Consider the following 18,826-nt stretch of genomic DNA (forward strand, 5'->3'; position numbering starts at 1 on the left):
TGGCTTAATAAGATATTTTAGTTTCTTAGTCAGACTGGAGAACCTGTATTGCTGAGTTGCTATAACATCCAGAGCTATGGGAAAGGACAAATATTGTTATCTACAGAAGTTAAATTAAATGGTGAGAGGGTTGATTTCACTTGGTTGGGGAAAAATAGCACCTTAGCTGTATAATTGTTTAGTGAACTAATATTTAAACTATTTTTGACATTGCTGACAGGCTTTGTTTTAAGTTGTAAAGTTGCAGCTGGCTGTGTAATACCACAATTTTCATGTGGCATTTTTTCATTGTGTATTTCAGGGGAAGGTCCACCTGGAACTGAGACTGAGTGAAGTCATAACAGACACTGGTGTAGTTTGCCATAAGCTTGCAACACGGTAAGACCACAAATGTAACAAGAATAATAGAGTCATAAGTATAGTTTTACTATGATTTGTACCTAGACAGTACTTCAATAAAGGGATATCTTACATTCAAACAGAGTAAAAATTGCATTTAAAAAGAAAAGCTAGCTAAAATGGAATATTTTTGTGTTCTGAAGTTGAACTGCCTACTTATTTTTGATTGGTTCTCCACTTTCATGGTCTTTGTTATGTTTTTCATAAAAGGACTCCAAAAATATTATATATGGTTTTCTTTTTCATTATTTTGAAGTGTTAATATAGCAGCCATCCAAATCTCCATTAAAGTATACAGTTAAGGATAACATAAGTATCTTCATCTGTTGTGTAAAGGATTATGCTAGCCAAGTGATTTCATCACATAACTTATATAGTGAGAGTACATCACCAACCTGTATAACAAACAGGAGCCCACCATCAACTATTATAGGAAATTCAAAGTCTTCCACCTCAAGTCACTTACCCAGGTCCTCTCTGAAGAAAACCCAGAGTAGATGAGACTTTACAATGCATATTCTAAGCTAGTAAAACTACTAATATGACACTCTTCCTTCCCCTGACATTGTCTTTTCTAACTTTACCTTGACAGGTGCATTACACATATGGTTTCAGGACAATCTGACCCACTTCACTTCACAAGCTGTTTTAATTTTTTTTCTTTTGTCTGTGAAACCAGACTCTTAATGCTTCATTTTGGGGTTTGTTTGTTTTTTTAAATTAGTGTTTAATTCTTGGAAGGGCAGAGTAAAATTTTTGGTCACCGTACTGCTTTTCATTCAGGGCTATTCAGCAGAAAGCCAAATGTATTATTACAGTTACCATATGTCCCATTTTAGCTGGGACAGCCCTGGATTTCAGAGGCTGGTCCCAGCCAACAGTTGGGAATTATAATGGTCATCCCAGAAATGCAGGGTGCAGTCTAGCCAGGAGTCGGAGTGATGCAGAACACCTTGCAGATGGGCAGACGGGCACTGTCCCACCCCTGCTGGGCAGGAAGTCACCCACCCCTGCTTACTTGTGAGAATGGGAGGGGAGGGGGTGATGGGGGCAGGATCCCAGATTTCCATATGGTCAGCCTATGTATGATATGTATGAACAGCATGTTCTCATATGGTAACAGTTGTCTGGCCTTTCCTAACTCTTTCTGTCTTCATCTGATTGGACAGCTTTTAAAACCTTATTCAAATCCTTTCTTATGTAGCACTGGATTTAAGATCATTGCTGTTGTTTTAGTGGTACATTGGAAAGTGTTTTTAAATCGGGTAGTGTTCTGTACCCTCGACTCACAAAGTATTGTTTAATAAAAATTAGCATTAACTAAACTTTTAGAGTTTGAGTTTCTAACCACTGAGCTCTTGCTGACAGCTCACAGCTCCTAGGGCCCCTCTGTCAATTTTAAATCCCAGTAGTTATTACACACAACATTTGGAAACTGGATTGCCAGGAACTTTCTCTTAAGGATCCTTCCCACTGTTCTGCTGTGCATTCCATAGATGATCTGTGTACTGTGGCTGTCATATGTGGACTATAAACTGCTTCAGTATGCTGTTGACTATTGTAAATAGGAGGGGGCTTTGGCATAGATGAGGAGCCACAAAAAATAAGCATTTGTAAAGCATGCAGATTCTTTGGTAAAGTTTGTCTATATATTCTGTTAGAGGAGAAGGGAAAGAAATCAAGTGAAGAAGAAAAGGAAAGAGATTTTAGATAACAAACAGCGCTACAAAATGCAAGCTGGAATTTTTCATGCAATACTTTTTAATTTGCATTGTAGCAGGATGTGCAAAGCCCTTATTGTGGATTGCTACTCTGTGACTTTTTCTACCCTCCGAATCCTCATTTCCAATCGCTCATGCACAGTCCAATTCTAATGCATAGGCATATAAGGAGAGAGCACAACAATTTACTTAACAAATATCTCATACCATAATCTGTATAGCTAAAAATTGCCCGCAGAAAGGAGAGAGGGGGAAGTGAAGTTGGAACCTTTCATTCATGATCTCCTTAGTTAAGAAGTTTGAGCCTTGCTGAATGAGAAGACTGCAACTAGCATTTGAGTTCTGTAGAGGCATCTATCTGACTTTATCAGGGACAGTGCATGAAAGTGTGTAAAGCAAGTTTGAGATTGGCATTTAGTGTCTGCAGTAATGCATAGTGTTTGTGACAATATCATACAGAACCTCAAATGATTACAAGTGAAATTTCTCAGAACATCATACTTTTACTGCTTTTTTTCATGCATTTTGTTTCTTTTATTTTGGCTTTTCTAAAGCTTTTATGTACAGTCTTGTTTCTCTGTGTACCAGGCATACCATTCTACTTTATCAGTTAGTTTGGAATTTCCTGGCAGTCATAGATCTACCTTTAAACCTTCCTGGCTGAAAATTAGGTCTGACCAGAGAACTGACCCTTCAGGGCATCAGGAAGTAATGAGCAGCATGCCCATGTCTCTTCTTACAGTAGCCTGCTATCCTTGTGAATACTGCAGCCATCCCCTCCTCATCTTCCACTATCCCAGGAGGTTCAGAGGCCCCAGCTCCAGCCTTCTGTAATGTAGCAGGAATGTCAGCCAGAGCAGGTCCCTTTGATCTAAATAAAAACTGATTGGACATGAACATTAAAAGGATTAAACACTGAACTCTTAAACAGTTGTAAGTAATATAATTTTAAAATACATAAAGCACTCTGGGCTTCCTTAATTTCTGCAGACAGGGTTGTGGAGGTCCTCACCCACTAATTACGTAACTTCTTCCTTGAAACCATTCAGTATTTTCATTTAGCTGTAAACCACTAAGCTTTATCAAAGTCCCATAGCCTCTGCCAGATGCCACAGCACAATCTATTAGGCTGGATACACGCAGCAGCGATTTATAAGAAGAGGCTTTAACAGATTTAAAAATTGCATTTAAAATACAGATGGAGGCACTAGGTAAGCAAGCTGTATTCTCAAGCTGCTGTTGCTGCTCCTGCATGCAGATAAATACTGGGCATGTCTATACATTCATTAATGCACCTTTGGTAATGTGCATTAAATTTAGTACTTCCACTGTGAGGTACTAGAAGAAGGTGCATTAGCCTATTTAAATGCACATTGGTGAAAGTGGATGTTTTTTCTGTGACTTTAATGAGCATTAAAATAGGCTAATGTATGTTCAGGTGAATGTGTAGATGCACCCACTGTAACCTATTGATCGCACTGCAAAAGGATTTGTTCATCACCCCTCACTTCCCACCATGGACTTAAAGTGGCTCTAGATAGAACTGCCAGTGTGGGGAGGAGCTGCCAGCTGATGCTCATTGAGTTTATTTTGTGAGTAGCCCTTTAGCTCAGTTGGTTAGAGCATTCTGCTAATAACGCCAGGGTTGCAGGCTATTCCCCAGTGGAACTAGATGATCCTTTCAGCTTTATTTTTCTATGATACTTATTAGATACAGCAAGTGAAACAGGAAAAGGACGTGAACCATAGGTTTTGATGATGCAGCCACACTGAGCCCAGGCTTCAGCCTGCTGTTGCCTCACTTCCGCAACAAATAGAATTCTAGTATAATAAAAGCCTTTGTCTGTCTGTCTGTAACGCTCTAGGCCAACTATACATATGCTGCCCACAGGGCAGGCGGTGACTGGCTGGCCCAGAACATTATAGATAGATGGACAAGAGGAGGCAGCTGGGTGCCAGGGAGCAGGCCAGGCAGTTGGGGGCACAACATGGCGTGGCATGCTGTCTGCTGAGGGACGTTCTGTGCCATGGGGCTCTCCCTGCTGCAGTGCATTTCCTGCCACGGCACAACTTGCTCCCTGCTACGGGCTGTGCCTGTGTGGTGCACTGCCTGCCACCAAGTGCAGCATGCTGCCTGCAGTTGGGTGTGGCTGTGTGGCATGCTGCTGCAGGGCACTGCTGCATGGCATGGCACACTGCACTGCACCTGCTCTCCTTCCCACCACCTTCTGCTCCCTGCCATCTGTTGTCAGGAGGCGTGGTGTGGCGCACCCCCAGACCACAGCCAGCAGGGAGCAAGAGGTGGTGAGGAGGGAAGTGGGTATGGCCCCGTGACAACATGACCCACCCTGCCCTGCTGCATCTTTTGACTGCCTGTCCCACTTCCTGGCCCCCGACTGCCTCTGCCCTGGGAGGGGGAGTGGTCTTTGGGGGGCTGGTTGCACATGGCATGTGTTGGCGGCTAAGGCTGCCACGTGTCACTTCATGCCACCTCTCCTTCCTGGGAGAGGCAGAGTGGGGAGGACTGGTGAATGGGGCGGGGGGTGGCCCTCTTTGGCTCCCCCCATGCCACGCTCCTGGTCAAGATGCTGAGCTCTGATTACCCTATAACCCAGCCCAGCCAGGGCCCAGTTCATGGTGACTGGGCCCTGGCCCAGCTGGGTTGTAGGGCAGTTGGAGCCTAGTGGCTCCTCCAGGGGCACAGCACCACAGAGCCAAGGGGGGCAGGACTGTGGGCCCCAGTCTCTGAATGGGGCAAGGGTAGGCCGCATCTGTGGGCTGCACTCAGCCTCTACTCCATGTCTCGTTGCTGATGCTTTGACAGTGGTGTGGCACCATGCGAGTCCTGCTGCTCAGTGAGCCGGGCAGCGAGGCACATGGCGCCACACCCCTGTCAGTGCAGCATAGGTCCCCGGACTCTGCTGGAAGTGGAGGGGAACCCCATCCCCTGCTTCCTGGCAGAGTCCTGGGACCTGTATGGCTGGGGGCAGGTTAAGTTGGCTGGCTCAATTGCGCAGGGCTTCCCAGTGGCACATGAGTGCCAGGAACTGCACGTGCACTGTGGGGAGCCCCACGCAATAGAGGGAAGGTGGCTTGGCTGTGCTTCTTGCCACCATGTGAAGCTCTGGCTGGAGCCGTGTGCCACAAGTACTCTGAGCACTTGCTGCCTGCTGCTGCTGCTGTCACCAGTGGTAAAGGCTGTATGCCATTGGGGGGGAGAGTGTAGGGGGGTTCCCACTCCCCCTCATACCCTGTGAACCCACACACACCCTGCCCCCACAACTTCTCCACATATACACCCCCCAACATACCCTATGCCCCCCCCACATAGACTCCACCATACACATACACCTACCCCCACCCCCCAATCACACCCCACACACAATATACAAGAGTAAGACTTTATTTTTGAGTTGTTATGTAATCATCTCTATATACACTACACAAACACAAATCATGACAAATATATTTTGTAATAAAATTTAAATATGCTACAGTAGGTGTTTGACATTTAGTGTATTATTTGTTTTTTTCTGGTTCCAAAATGGCAACCTTCCCCTCCCAAAAGGAGTACTTCTGGGGGCAATGGGAAGGATTTTTGGTGGCAAAGGTCAGGGGTTAGGGGGAAGGACTTCTGGTCCCAAGATGGTGACGGGGCAGGGCACCCATCAAGGGCTACCCTTATGGCTCTTGACAGCTCACCAGAACTCATTAAGCTGCCCTCCAGCTGAAATAATTGCCCAGCCCTGTTCTAGGTAGTCGCATCTTCTGTGTTACATGTCTGTGTCTTATGAACCAAAGGGCCTGGTGCCTTCTTGAGCTTCTGAAAACTTTCTCCATTTTACTTAATACTTCAAACAGAGAAAAACTGCTTGCAGAGTTCCTGTGTTAAATAGAGAATTGTGTTCTCAGTGAGGCTGTAGGATCCAACCTGTGATGCTCCAGTTTTGTCAAAGTGGTTTTCCTCTTGATTAAGGGCTATAATATCTCATGCTGAAGTTATGGGCCTCAGTGTCACCGTAATAAAGGAGAGTGACCGATGCTTTGTAGAAATCCCTGGGCCTTACTCTAGCCCCACCAGTGGAGATGGTATTTTAAATAATATCTTGACTTCTGTCTGTAGAAGTGCCTTGGGGACTAGGCCTCTCAGCTGTCACTGAAAGTCAGTAGGAGTTGGGAAAACCATCTCTCTTATTCTCCTTTGTGAAGCTCAGCTTCTTTATGTAATTAACATCATTTAAATATCTATATTTATTTGGAGTCCCTGATTGCTCCTTTAAATGTTACATTATGTTTTGCCTCCCCAAATTTAAAAAAAGCTTGAAAACATCTGTTCTTAGAAAGTGTTTTTCTCCCTGCCTTTTGTTCTTTCCCCACAACAAACTGACATTGCTGAGTTTATAACTTTTGTGGCTTTAGACAACCACTGCTGTATTTTGGATTTTGTTAAGTAGCAGCACATTTTTTCTATGAGTGATTTGCAGATCTGCAAATATATTAGTCAGGTTCAAGTTTGTTTGAGTAAATAACCATAGCGGGGAGGGTGTGAGGCTTTTCTGTACAGTCATCACCTGTTACTAGCAGCATGTTGGTGCCCTGAGTGCTCTGTTGTTTCTGAGCAGCTGTGCTGCTACAGGGAGTGCCGTTTGAATACATGGTATGGAAAATGTTTCCAAGGACATGGTATTGGTAGGGGCTGTTGTATAAACATCTGGTAAGAGCAAATGATTGTCTATTGTATTACTGTGATACATGCTGTATGATGGCGTGAGTGGTATAAGCGATGAATTCTGACTTGTACGTGGAACAGCATCAAAAGGGGCTGTTGGGATAAACAAACCGGGAGGAAACACTGACTAGATGTGAAACACCTGCAACAAGGATCGTTGTGGGAACAGTGACTATTGACATTAAATGGTTTGGGGAGGGCGGGGGGTGAAGTACCTCTCTGGGGAGAAAGGGAATAGCAATTTGCTAGGGTTGTTAGGGAAACAGGCTAAAACTGAATGGTTCTGAAAGGAATCTGAAGAAGCCTGGTTACGTGGCATATATGGGGAAGACTATAAACCCTAGGTTTACAGGATCTTCTAAAATTTCCATTCTCTTGTGCTGTGGCTTTTCTATTGCTAAGTATATGCTTGATTTTGAAAAGTCCTGGTCTAGGAAGGAGAGGATTGTGCAATAACTTTAGGAGGCCACTGTGAGAGCAGACAGTGTTGTAGGTAGTTTTAGGACCATGACACACATGATTTTAAGCTAAATTAAACATGGAGTCATGACCTCCCCAGTCCTGTGAAGGCTTCCCTTCTCTAACAAGCACCAAATACTCCTTTTCTGGGTTGTGTGTCTGATTTGTGTTCCTGCAGGTACCTAACTTTGTCAGACATTGGGACAAATAATAGAACCTGGGTTTGATTAAAAAAGATGACCAGTGCATCTAACACTGCAGGTCAAATGTATCTGTTTTCTCTAGTGAGTTTATTTTCCCGTGGAAGAATGTGAAAGAAAGAATCCAGCTGTCAGGAAGGGTAATGACTCAGTTACAAATAAAACTTTCTATGATGTCTTTTTTCTTTCTTTTTGCGGAACATAACAAGACTCACTAACCTCTAATACATTTTTCCTCATTTGCCATGTGATATTTTTAAAATGTGGTACTGTTGCTTGATACAAATCTTAGTTTTGAAAAACAATCCCAGACTGCAGGCAGTTGGGAACATATGATGTAGATGGTTGGGTTTGGAGCCTGTAGATCACATGCTGCTTTAAATAAATTACCCATGAGTCACGCAGGAGCACAGCAACTTTTTAGCTCATTTTCTCTGGGTCAGATAAAGTTTATTTTCCTGCATGAGATTTGAACTGTATCAGTAATAAAACAATGATGGTGCTGAATACAGCTGAACTTTGCTTGCATTGATCACGGCACCTAGCACCATTTACAGAGCTTTCATCTTTTGTTTGTAACCAGTAAAGAATATTAATAGTTAGGTAAAGCAATCTCAGGGTTTCAGTTTCAATAAACATAAGCATGTGCTATAATATATCATAATGTACCTGTTCTTGAGTGCATATGCTACATCAAAATGTATCTTTTCCCTTTCATTTTACTGCAGGACTGAATCTTAAGCCTCTCACCTAAGACTTACCATTGGATCAGATCTACGATCCCAACAATCATGCTTCATGTCATGCTACACGTGCATGGCAGTAGGCATGATTTTGGGATTGAGGATCAGATCCTAATTGTTCAGTTTCTACTTGCTAGTGCAAGTTAAAAGCCAGGTGTCCTCATGTCTGGTCCCAGGGCTAGATCTGCCACACATTCAATTTAAGACACCATACAAACCAGCCATAAAAATGTTCTACATGATGAACTGGTTTTATGGCTGGTTTGCCATTTTTGAGGGCACTTTAATCACTGCGTAAATGTAGCACATAGGGGGAGGCCTTGGTTTTGGTTCTAATCATGTGTGTTTTTTGTAACCAACTGAAAAAAATAAAAACCATCTGGACTGAGATTAAATCATATGTCATGGCATCAGGTACTTTATAGTGCAGCATTGCAGAGAAGAAAAATGCCAGTCCCTAGTAATGCAAGATGTTTTTCCCTGCTACCCAAATCGTTCCCTCTTCTCTTTCATCAGTATTGAAAGCTCTACAGTCTTCCCTGTTATGCAAGCTGGATAGTCCCTTTAAGTTCCGTATCCCTATGTATATCCCCTCTCATTTTCTCACTGTCCTCTTTCTAAGCCTTCTACCTAGTGTAAATGTTACTTATGTATCCTCCTCATATTTGGTGCTCCTTCAGTGCTGTCCATCTGAGCTTAAAGCTCTCCCCACCCCTTTCCTTATGTTCTACACAAATATCTTCTCATTATTTGCAGCCCTAATGACAGGCATACGTTTTTTGTTAGGCCTGTCAGCAATGATTGACCCCAAGTAGGAAATGGTGTTTTAAAGCCTGTCCTATGCTGAGATTAAATCATTACCTGATCATGCAGTGCAAGGTTAGATGTGTAAGGCTACATTTTTAGTGCATAACCCAAATGGGTCTGTTTTAAATCGGTCTATTTCAGTGCTACATGCCAATATTTAAATAATTTGAGACTGCTTCCTCTAACGCAACGGTAAGCATAGCCTGTTTTACAAATTGAGACTAAATTACTCGAGCATAAATCCTTTTAAGAATAAATGTTATAACATCAGAAATTATGTGAGGTAACAATGTTAGTGTAGGCTGGGGCTTGGGGTGCAATGCTGAGGCAGCCATGGTTGCTGTAGGTTTCTGAAGGGGTGAATTTTGTAAATTGCAGCTGGCCAGAGCAGAGGGATTTGCATAATTATAAGAAGTGTTGCTGAGAGAGACCTCTGCAAGGATCACACAAATCTGTCTTCTTACTGTCCAGAATTCCTTTACTGAGTATGAGGTGGGAAAGGGCAGGCAGCAGCTCCAGTTCTGGGTCTGAAGCTGCAGCTGCCTCTGCACCCTGCCCCATCCTGTCCTCCCCTGTATCGTCAAGATCCCACTTCCCCCAGTCTTCTCCCTCCCCACTCCGCACTGCTTCTTCCCCTTACCTGCGCTCCTTCTTACTTCTACTCCGTGCTCTGTGCCAACACCCTGTCCTCTCTGCAGCGTGGAGGACATGCTTCAGCTTAGCCCTGTAGCAGCAGTGCCAGCTCTAAGCTGCTGCTCCACCCCAGGCTCAGTGCAGCATGCTGGAGCAAGGAAGGAAGCTGCTAACCCAAAGCAAAGATAAGTAGGGGATAGAGATTTTCAGCGGGTGGGAGGTGGGGGTGAGATGGGAAGAAGTGGGGCAGGGACACAAGGCTGTGAAAAATGGGCACAATGAGGGGTAGGTGAGGATGGGGAACAGGCAGCAGGGGGCAAGCTGCCTGCCTCTTTTACTACTTGGCCCCCTACTTTCTGTTCCTCATTGCTCCCTCCAGTGCCTGACTCTTACTGCACCCTACCACATGCCTTTCTACTGCCTCTCTTACAGTCTGTCCCCCTACCACCTGCTCCATTACTTCATCACCTCTCACATCACCTCCTCCTCCAGTTGTGTGTGTCCTCCAATAATTAGATTCCATACATGGAGAATGATAATACATGTATAATTTTTCTATGTATATAATCCAGTTATTGGAGGCAGTTGTTTTAAATTCAGTATCATCTTGTATTCAGATAAGTACGGTACTACAAGTGATTTAGGATACAATATTTTTGCAGGTGTTTGCCATTGAATTTTATACCTTAACTTATATGAGTATTCCTGTTCTTTTGTCTATTTTTTTTTGGGGGGGAGGGGCATTTGGGGCTTTTTTGAAGCAGAATCATAGGTTTTTAGGAATACCATTCTTTAGTTGCAGTGGATACCTGTGACAGAAGACATTCCACCTATTATGAAGGCCTCCGCTATGTCTTTACAACACCAACTTATGCTGTAGTCAGATTCAAATGCCACCACTCTGAGGAGCATTCAGAGCCAGAAATACTTGCCACAGACCACTGATGTAAAGAGCTATTTTGCCTCTTCATTGAGTGCAGTGCAATCCCTCCCTCCTGCAGGACTGCTTTTGTTTTTATTCAGACTGCCAGACAGGTTCCTGTGGTCTTACCCACTTTACACCTGCATACAAGTGCAGTGTGGCTTCCAATGAGATAAGCCATTTCTAAAAATGCTTTGGAAAACTTCAATAAAATGAAAGCAAAATGATACTGCCATCACTGACTTATTTGTGACCCGATTTCATTAGTAGCTATTTGTATTTATAATGCGTAACTGGATGGATTGCAAACCTGACAGATCAGTAAGGTGTCCCACTTTTTTATTTTGCATTAAAAATTCTCGTTACTAACAATGTATTGATTTTTGCTGCATTTTTTTCATCCACAATTTGTCACTCTCTTTGTAATGGATGCCAAGAAAGGGTCCTGTTCCAAGGTAGATATCCAGAAAACCTATCTTTTGAATTTGCAGATGACACTGAGCTGGGAGGAGTAGTAGATACACTGGAGGATAGGGGCTAGGATTCAAAGTTACCTAGACAAATTGGAGGATTGAGCCAAAAGGAATCTCTATGAGGTGCAAAGTCCTGCACTTAGGATGGAAGAATCCCATGCACTGATACAGGCTGGGGGCTGACTGGTTGGGCAGCAGCTCTGCAGAAAAGAACCTGGGGGTTACAGTGGACAATAAGATGAATATGAGCAAACACAGTGTGCCCTAGTTGCCAAGAAAGCTAATGGCATACTGGGCTGCACTGGTAGGTGTGTTGCCAGCAGATCAAGAGAAGTAATTATTCCACTCTATTCAGCACTGGTGAAGCGACACTTGTAGAACTGAGTTCAGTTTTGGACCACCCCTCCCCCACCCCTGCCACTACAGAAAGGATGTGGAGAAATTGGAGAGAGTCCAGTGGAGCACCTTGAAAATGGTGAGGAGTCAGAGGCACAAATGAGGACAGGCTGAGGGAACAGGGCTTATTTAGTCTAGAGAAGAGGAGAATGAGAGGGGATTTAATAGCAGCCTTCAATTAACTGAACGGGGTTTGAAAGAGGATGGAGCTAGACTGTTCTCACTGGTGGTAGATGACAGAACAAGGAGCAACCGTCTCAAGTTGCAGCAAGGCAAGTTTAGGTTAGATATTAGGAAGAATTTTCTCACTAGGAGGGTAGTAAAACACTGGAACAGGTTACCCAGTGGGGTTCTGGACTCTCCATCCTTGAAGGTCTTTAAGACCTAGCTAGAGAAAGCCTTGACTGGGATGATCTGGTTGGGGATGGTCCTGCTTTGAGCACGGAGTTTTGCTAGATGACCTCTTGAGGTCCCTTCCAACCTTAATTTTCTATGATTTTATGAAATTGGCAAGCTCGCATTAAAAAGTTTAACTGGGATATTCCAGGAAACTGTAGGCTAGTATGGTAGTATAACTAAAGTCAGTCAACATGATTTAGAGCAGGAGTTGTCAACCAGGAGTATGCGTACCCCTGGGGTTACTTGGGAAGGCCCCAGGGGGTACATGGTGGCAGCACAGAGAAGTGGAGGTACTTGGGAAGTGGCGGTGTGGGGGGCAGAGCCACTGCCACCATCCATCACTCCATGCCACTGCTGCTGCGCACCACTTTCCCATGCTTAAGTATTCCCATTTCTCCGTGCTGCTGACTTTGCATCTGACTGGCTGACAGCACCATCTTCCCAGCGCGGAATATGGTGGCTGCCCCCACCACGATCAATATACTCCGTGCCACTGCCGCATGCCGAGGGAGAGGGGGTGCCGATGGCCAGCCACACGTGAAGCTGGTGGCGTTAAGAAGTGGGGATACTTGGGCGCAGGAAAGCAGTGCACGGTGGGACTGCCACTGCCATCCATCGCTCCATGCCACTGCCATGCACCGCATTCCTGCACCCAAGTATCCCTGCTTCTCCATGCCATTGGCTTCGCATGTGGCTGGCCGTCAGCACCCCCTCCCCTCTGGCACACAGTGGCAGCGCTGAGTGTATAGATGGTGGCAGGGGTGGCCACCGTATGTGAGCTCCCCGTGCTGCCACTGTGCGCCGGGAGGAGAGGGTGCTGACACCATGCGGTGACATGAGAGTGTATAGATGGTAGTGGCAGCCACGCGTGAGCTCCATGCGCCTCCAGCCCCATATCTGTCTGTCAGCACTTCCCCCTCCCCCCCAGCTCTGTGTCCAGAAGGGTTACCCTGCTTTAAAAAGGTTGAAAACCCTTGACTTAGGGAAACTGAGTCTTATGTTTGCGTGAGGCCCAACATTTGGTTGAGGAAGGTAACTTTAGACATAATGTACTTAGATTTCTATGAGGCATTTCCCTTAATGCTATATAACATAAGGATTATAGGAGAGTAAGGCATGAAGGGACTTCACAAGGTCATCCTATCCAGCTTCTTGTGCAAGTCAGGATCATCCCTGACTAAACCATCCCAACCAGTGTCTGTCTAAGCTGCTTTTGAAAATTTTCAGGGATGAAGATTATGCACCCTTTCTAGGTAGCCTATTCCAATGTTTGACCACCCTCATAGTCGCACCTAATCTCCAACCTAAATTTCCTCTGTTACAGCTTGAAGCCATTGCTCCTAGTCCCTTTACAACCACAGAGAAAAGTTGTTTCCATTCTCATAAATTCATAGATTGTGAGGCTGGAAGGGACCTTGGGGGATCATCAGGTCCAGCCCCCCTGCAGCAGGCAGGAAAGACAACTGGGAGTCAGGGGACCCCAGCAAGGTGACCATCCGGTCTCCTCTTGATGATTTCCAGGGTAGGTAATTGCACCACCTCTGGAAGGAGCTTATTCCACAGTCTGGACACCCTAACTGTGAAGAAGTTTTTCCTAATGTTGAGTCTAAAACTGTCTTCCAGGAGTTTGTGACCATTATTCCTGGTTATCCCCAAGGGTGCCCTGGTGAACAGTTGTTCACTGAACCTTTGATGTACAACCCTGACGTAGCAGTAAACCACTATCAAATCTCCTCTCGTTCTCTTTTTCAGGCTGAAAAGTCCAGATCCCTCAGCCTTTCCTCGTATGGCTTGCCATGAAAGTCTCCAAGGGTGGCCCTTCTTTGGACTCTCTTGAGCTTTACCTTGTGCTCTTTGAAGTGTGGTGCCCAGTACTGGATGCAGTATTCTAGCTATAGTCTTACCAATGCTGAGTAGAGTGGAAGAATAACTTCCTTGGTTTTGCTGGAGATGCATTGATTGATGCATACCAGGGTATTATTTGCCCTGTTGGCTACAATGTCTCATCACTGGCTCATGTTCATACTGTGGTCTATTATTACCCCCAGGTCCCCTTCATTCATGGTGCTAGTCAGTTTGATGTTGCCAAGCTTGTAGGTGTATAGGGGTTTTTTGTTCTCAGGTGGAGCACTTTACATTTCCCAACATTGAACTTCACCTGACTCCGATCCGCCCTACTTGCTAGCTTGTTCAGGTCCGCCTGTATCTACAGCTTATTTTATTGAAGGGAAGCTGGGTGACAGTGACCATGAGCTGATCACCTTCACCATCTGCCGTAAAGCTTGCTAGTCGGTCAATAATACAGAAGTCCTTGGCTTCAGGAAAGCTGACTTGGACAAGCTAAGGAGGCTTGTCAGTGAGGCCCTAAAGGGCCACAACCCAAAGGGGAGGGGAATTCAGGACAACTGGTTGCTACTCAAGGGAGCAATCCTGGATGCACAAGCAAAGTCCATCCCATCCCAGAGGAAAAGCAACAAAAGGGCACAGCAGCCCCCTTAGCTCTCCAGGGAACTGGCGGACCTCCTGCATCTTAAAAGGAAGACCTACAAAGGATGGAGCCACCACCAAGAGGGAATACTCTGCTCTGGTCCAGACCTGCAGAAAGCAAACCAGGAAAGCCAAGGCTGTGATGGAACTCCAGCTACCTACAAATATCAAGGACAATAAAAAGCAAGGGCAACGTTGGACCCCTGCTAAACCAGATGGGACAACTGACAACTGATGCCCATGAAAAAGCAAACTTGGGTATGTTGAGTCAGTTTTTCACCAGTCCCATGGGATGCCCCTGCCCACTGTGGGTTAGGGAGACCCGAGTGAGGGAGATTCCTTGCCCCCCATTGAAACTGGCCTCATGAAAGAACACCTTGACAGGCTGAATACCTTCAAGTCAGCCAGCCCTGACAGTTTACATCCCAGGGTACTCAAGGAGCAAGCATCATTGCTCAGCCCCTGGCATGGATCTTTAAGAGCTCTTTGTGCTCTGGTGAAGTGCCTGAAGATTGGAAGAAGGCTGATGTCATGCCTATCTTCAAGAAAGGGAGGAAAGTAGATTTGGCAAACTACAGGCCCATCAGCCTGACCTCTATCCTGGAGAAGGTCTTGGAAAAGATTATCAAAGTGCCATTCTTAACAGACTAGCTGATGGCAATATTCTGAGGGATACTTGGCCCGGGTTTGTTGCGGGTAGGTCTTGCTTGGCCAATCTCATTTCCTTTTACAGCCAGGTGACCTATCAGCTGGACAAGGGGGAACAGATTGATGTCGTATATCTTGACTTTAAAAAAGCCTTCGATCTGGTATCCCATGATCACCTCTTGGCAAAACTGGCTAACTGTGGCCTCAAGCTCCCCAAGATCCATTGGCTGGGGAACTGGCTCCACGGTAGGACCCAGAGGGTGGTGGTTGACGGAAGCCAATCGTCTTGGTGTGTGGTCATCAGTGGGGTCCCTCAAGGCTCTGTCCTAAGGCCTATACTGTTCAACATTGTCATCAATGATGTGGACATTGGTGTCAAAAGCGGACTGGCCAAGTTTGCTGATGACGCCAAACTCTGGGGTAAAGCATCCACACCTGAGGACAGGAGGGTGATCTTGACAGGCTAATGAAATGGGCAGATGGGAACCTGATGGTGTTCAACACCAAAAAATGCAAGGTTCTCCACTTTGGGAGGAAAAATCTACACCATGCTTATAGGCTCGGCAGTGCTACGCTGGTTAGCACTACAGATTAAAAGGGGGGTCATGAATGACCACAAGATGAACACGAGCCTTCAATGCGATGCTGTGGCTAGAAAAGCGAGCAAAACGCTGGTTTGCATCCATAGATGCTTCTCAGGTAAATCCCAGGATGCCATTCTCCCATTGTACTTAGCCTTGGTGAGGCTGCAGCTGGAATACTGAGTCCAGTTTTGGGCTCCACAATTCAAAAAGGATTCAAAATGGAGAAACTTGAGAGAGTGCAGAGGAGAGCCACGCGCATGATCAGAGGTCAGGAAAACAGACCTTATAATGAGAGGCTGAGTGCCATGGGACTTTAGCCTGGAAAAGTGCAGGCTCAGGGGTGATCTGGTGGCCACCTATAAGTTTATCAGGGGTGCTTATCAGGATCTGGGGGAATGTCTGTTTACCAAAGTGCCCCAAGGGATGACGAGATCAAATCATCACACGCTCAGCTGTGACCGATTTCAGGCTGGACATAAGGAAGAACTTCTTTACTGTCTGAGCCCCCAAGGTTTGGAACAGACTGCCACTGGAGGCAGTTCAAGCACCCACTTTGAACACCTTCAAGACACATTTGTATACTTATCTTGCTGGGATCCTATGATCCCTGCTGACTTCTTGCCCCTGGGGCAGGAGGCTGGACTCAATGCTCCTCCGGGGTCCCTTCCAGCCCGAATGTCTATGAAAATCTATGAAGCGTGACCATGCTTCCCCATAGCTTGATGTCATCTATGAACTTGGCCAGTGAGCTCTTCACCCCCCCCCCCAAATCATTGATAAAGATGTTGAAAAGCACTGAACCAGGCACCAACCCATGAGGGACACTGCTGGCCACTTCTCTCCAAGATGACATTGATCCGTTCATTAGAACTCTCTGGATCCTACCCTGCAACCAGCACCCTACCCACCTTACTGTCTCATGGTTAAGCCTACAATCCTCCAATTTTTCTCGTGAGAACATCGTGGAATACGAGATCAAAGGCCTTTGGAATTCAAAGTATACAATGTCAACCTCCTCTGCTTATCGACGTGATGAGTTACCTGATCGTAGAAGGAGATGAGGTTAGTAAGATGAGACTTGCCCATGATGAAGTCATGCTGACTGTCATTCAGAATTCTGTGTTCTGCAAGCCTGATGCATATAGACTCCTTGATGAACTTTTCCAGGATTTTCCCTGGGATAGAAGTTAGGCTAATCATTCTTCAAGTTTTTAAAGACTGTTATCTAATCCCCCCCCTCAGTCTTCTCTTCTCCAGATGAAATAACTTTAGATTTTTCAGGTTTTCCTCACAAGTTCCATTTCCCAGGCCTCTAATGACTTTTATTGGATTCTTTCCCATGTGTCCACATTTCTTGAACTGTGGGGCCCAAAACTGGATGCATTACTCTAGGTGAAGCCTCACCAGTGCTGAACAGAGTGGAAGAACCCCTTCTCTTGATTTGCAGGTGACACTGCTGCTAACACAACTCAGGTTCAATGGGTGGAAGCTTGATACTAGCCAAACTGAGCCCAAAAGCAAGGCACAAATGTGGCAATGGTCAACCATTGGAACAACTTGCCTAGGGATGTTTGGGTTCTTTATCACTTGAAGTCTTTAAAATAAAGCCTGACTATCTTTCAAAAAGGTGTCTGTAAATCAAAAGACAACATGGGCTTGGTGTAGAAATTACTGGATGAAGTTTTTTGGCTTTTGTAGTTCCAGATCAGACTAGAAGATCATAATGTTCCTTTTGGCCATAAGACCTATGGTAAAAAGGAATGGGTTAATTTTGGTAGATGCCTAAGTTGAAAGACTTGCACAGACCTCTCAAATTCTTGTTCACATTAATGCAATAACTGAAATTATGCACCTGATCATAGGTATTAATTAGGCCTGCTAATAACAGAGTAGCTGTCTGACAATGCCCTAGTTTGTATAATGTTTTTAAATGGGTTTTCCTAAGATTGTAATGACAAGAGAATATATATATATATATATATATATATATATATATATATATATATATATATATATATATAAATGCATGTTCCTATTATACATCATCTACCAGAGCTTTGCATTTACATTATCTTTCATTCATAAAGGATTGAAACGTGCTTTACAAAACTACAGAACAGCACCCATGGAAAAATGTCTTCATTCACAAATGAAGAGCAGTCTCCTTTGGGATGGAATATGATAGCTTTTAAGTGGGTCAAAGAAAAATTGATGGCCACTCAAGGCAGAAAGCAAAATATTGCATTTGGAAACTGTAAGCAGGATATGAACACTTCGACTTGGCCAGGACACTAGACCTACCTCTCATACTCTTCTAATGGGGGAATTTGCAGGTGCTGTTTAATGAACCTAAGTTGTCAAGACATTTCATACCTTATTTGAAAACCTGCTCCTTAGCACTACTCTATGGCAGTACTTGCATAATGGCTCAGGGGGAATGGTACCACTTATCAAATCAGAAGCACTATCTCCTGAAATGGAAAAGGTAAGAGGATTTTTTAAAACGTAGAGGACAGCATCATTACATGTATGCATTTTCACAGTACCCTAATGACTCTTTCCCCTTCCTCCCCATCACATTTAAATACTAGGTTGCCCTTTTGTAATACAAACCAAAGTCATATCAGGAAGGCTTTAGTTATAGTAAAAGTTTGTCTGGACCCACTTCATTTGGTCTTTCCATGATATGACTTGACATGTCTTTTTCTGAGTTCTCCGAGTAGATGCGCACTGGATATACAGGGTTGTCTTCCAGTGAGAACACACACAGAACTGCATTACTTCCCACTTGATCTTATAAATGGGCAAATAGTCCATTTGGAACCTGCTTTCGTATTGCAGAATAGCAGGGCCCCTGAGCATGCTCAGGAAAATACCATTAGGTACCATTTACTTGAGGGAGTAAAAAGGGGTAGCTGTGTATGGTGGGAGGGGGAGTAAACAATCCAGCATTCTGAGATTGCTGACATCATTTTAGTCAGTGGTTCGTGAATCTTGTTTAGCCTTTACTTTGGACATGACGGAAGTTAAGAGGAATGTATTAGAAACTTTCTTGTAAAAAATAAATATATTATAAATGGTTCAGTTTTTTTTAATGTGATGTCTCGTTTCATGGAGAAAATGCCTTATATTCCTGTGAACACTTTGGATTAAACAGAATTTTACGAACATGATGAGTTGGGTGTTTTTTCCCTTCACATTTCACCAACTGGACAGAAAAAGCATA

At 44.6% G+C, this 18,826-nt stretch overlaps 1 protein-coding gene across 2 annotated transcripts in view; it reads left to right on the forward strand.

Annotated features, from left to right (window-relative positions):
- The window catches only part of RASA3 (RAS p21 protein activator 3), a 199,594-nt gene that overhangs the window by 117,263 nt on the left and 63,505 nt on the right, over positions 1-18,826 (forward strand). For both annotated transcript variants that reach the window (XM_090021644.1, XM_090021654.1), the window contains exon 5: positions 302-378. In XM_090021644.1, the coding sequence (XP_089877770.1) occupies positions 302-378 (77 nt within the window). The remainder of the gene's footprint in view (positions 1-301; positions 379-18,826) is intronic.

The sequence above is a fragment of the Crocodylus siamensis genome, chromosome 1 (genome assembly GCF_052110815.1).
Source record: "Crocodylus siamensis isolate JL-2025a chromosome 1, ASM5211081v1, whole genome shotgun sequence".
In the NCBI taxonomy this organism is placed as follows: domain Eukaryota; kingdom Metazoa; phylum Chordata; order Crocodylia; family Crocodylidae; genus Crocodylus; species Crocodylus siamensis.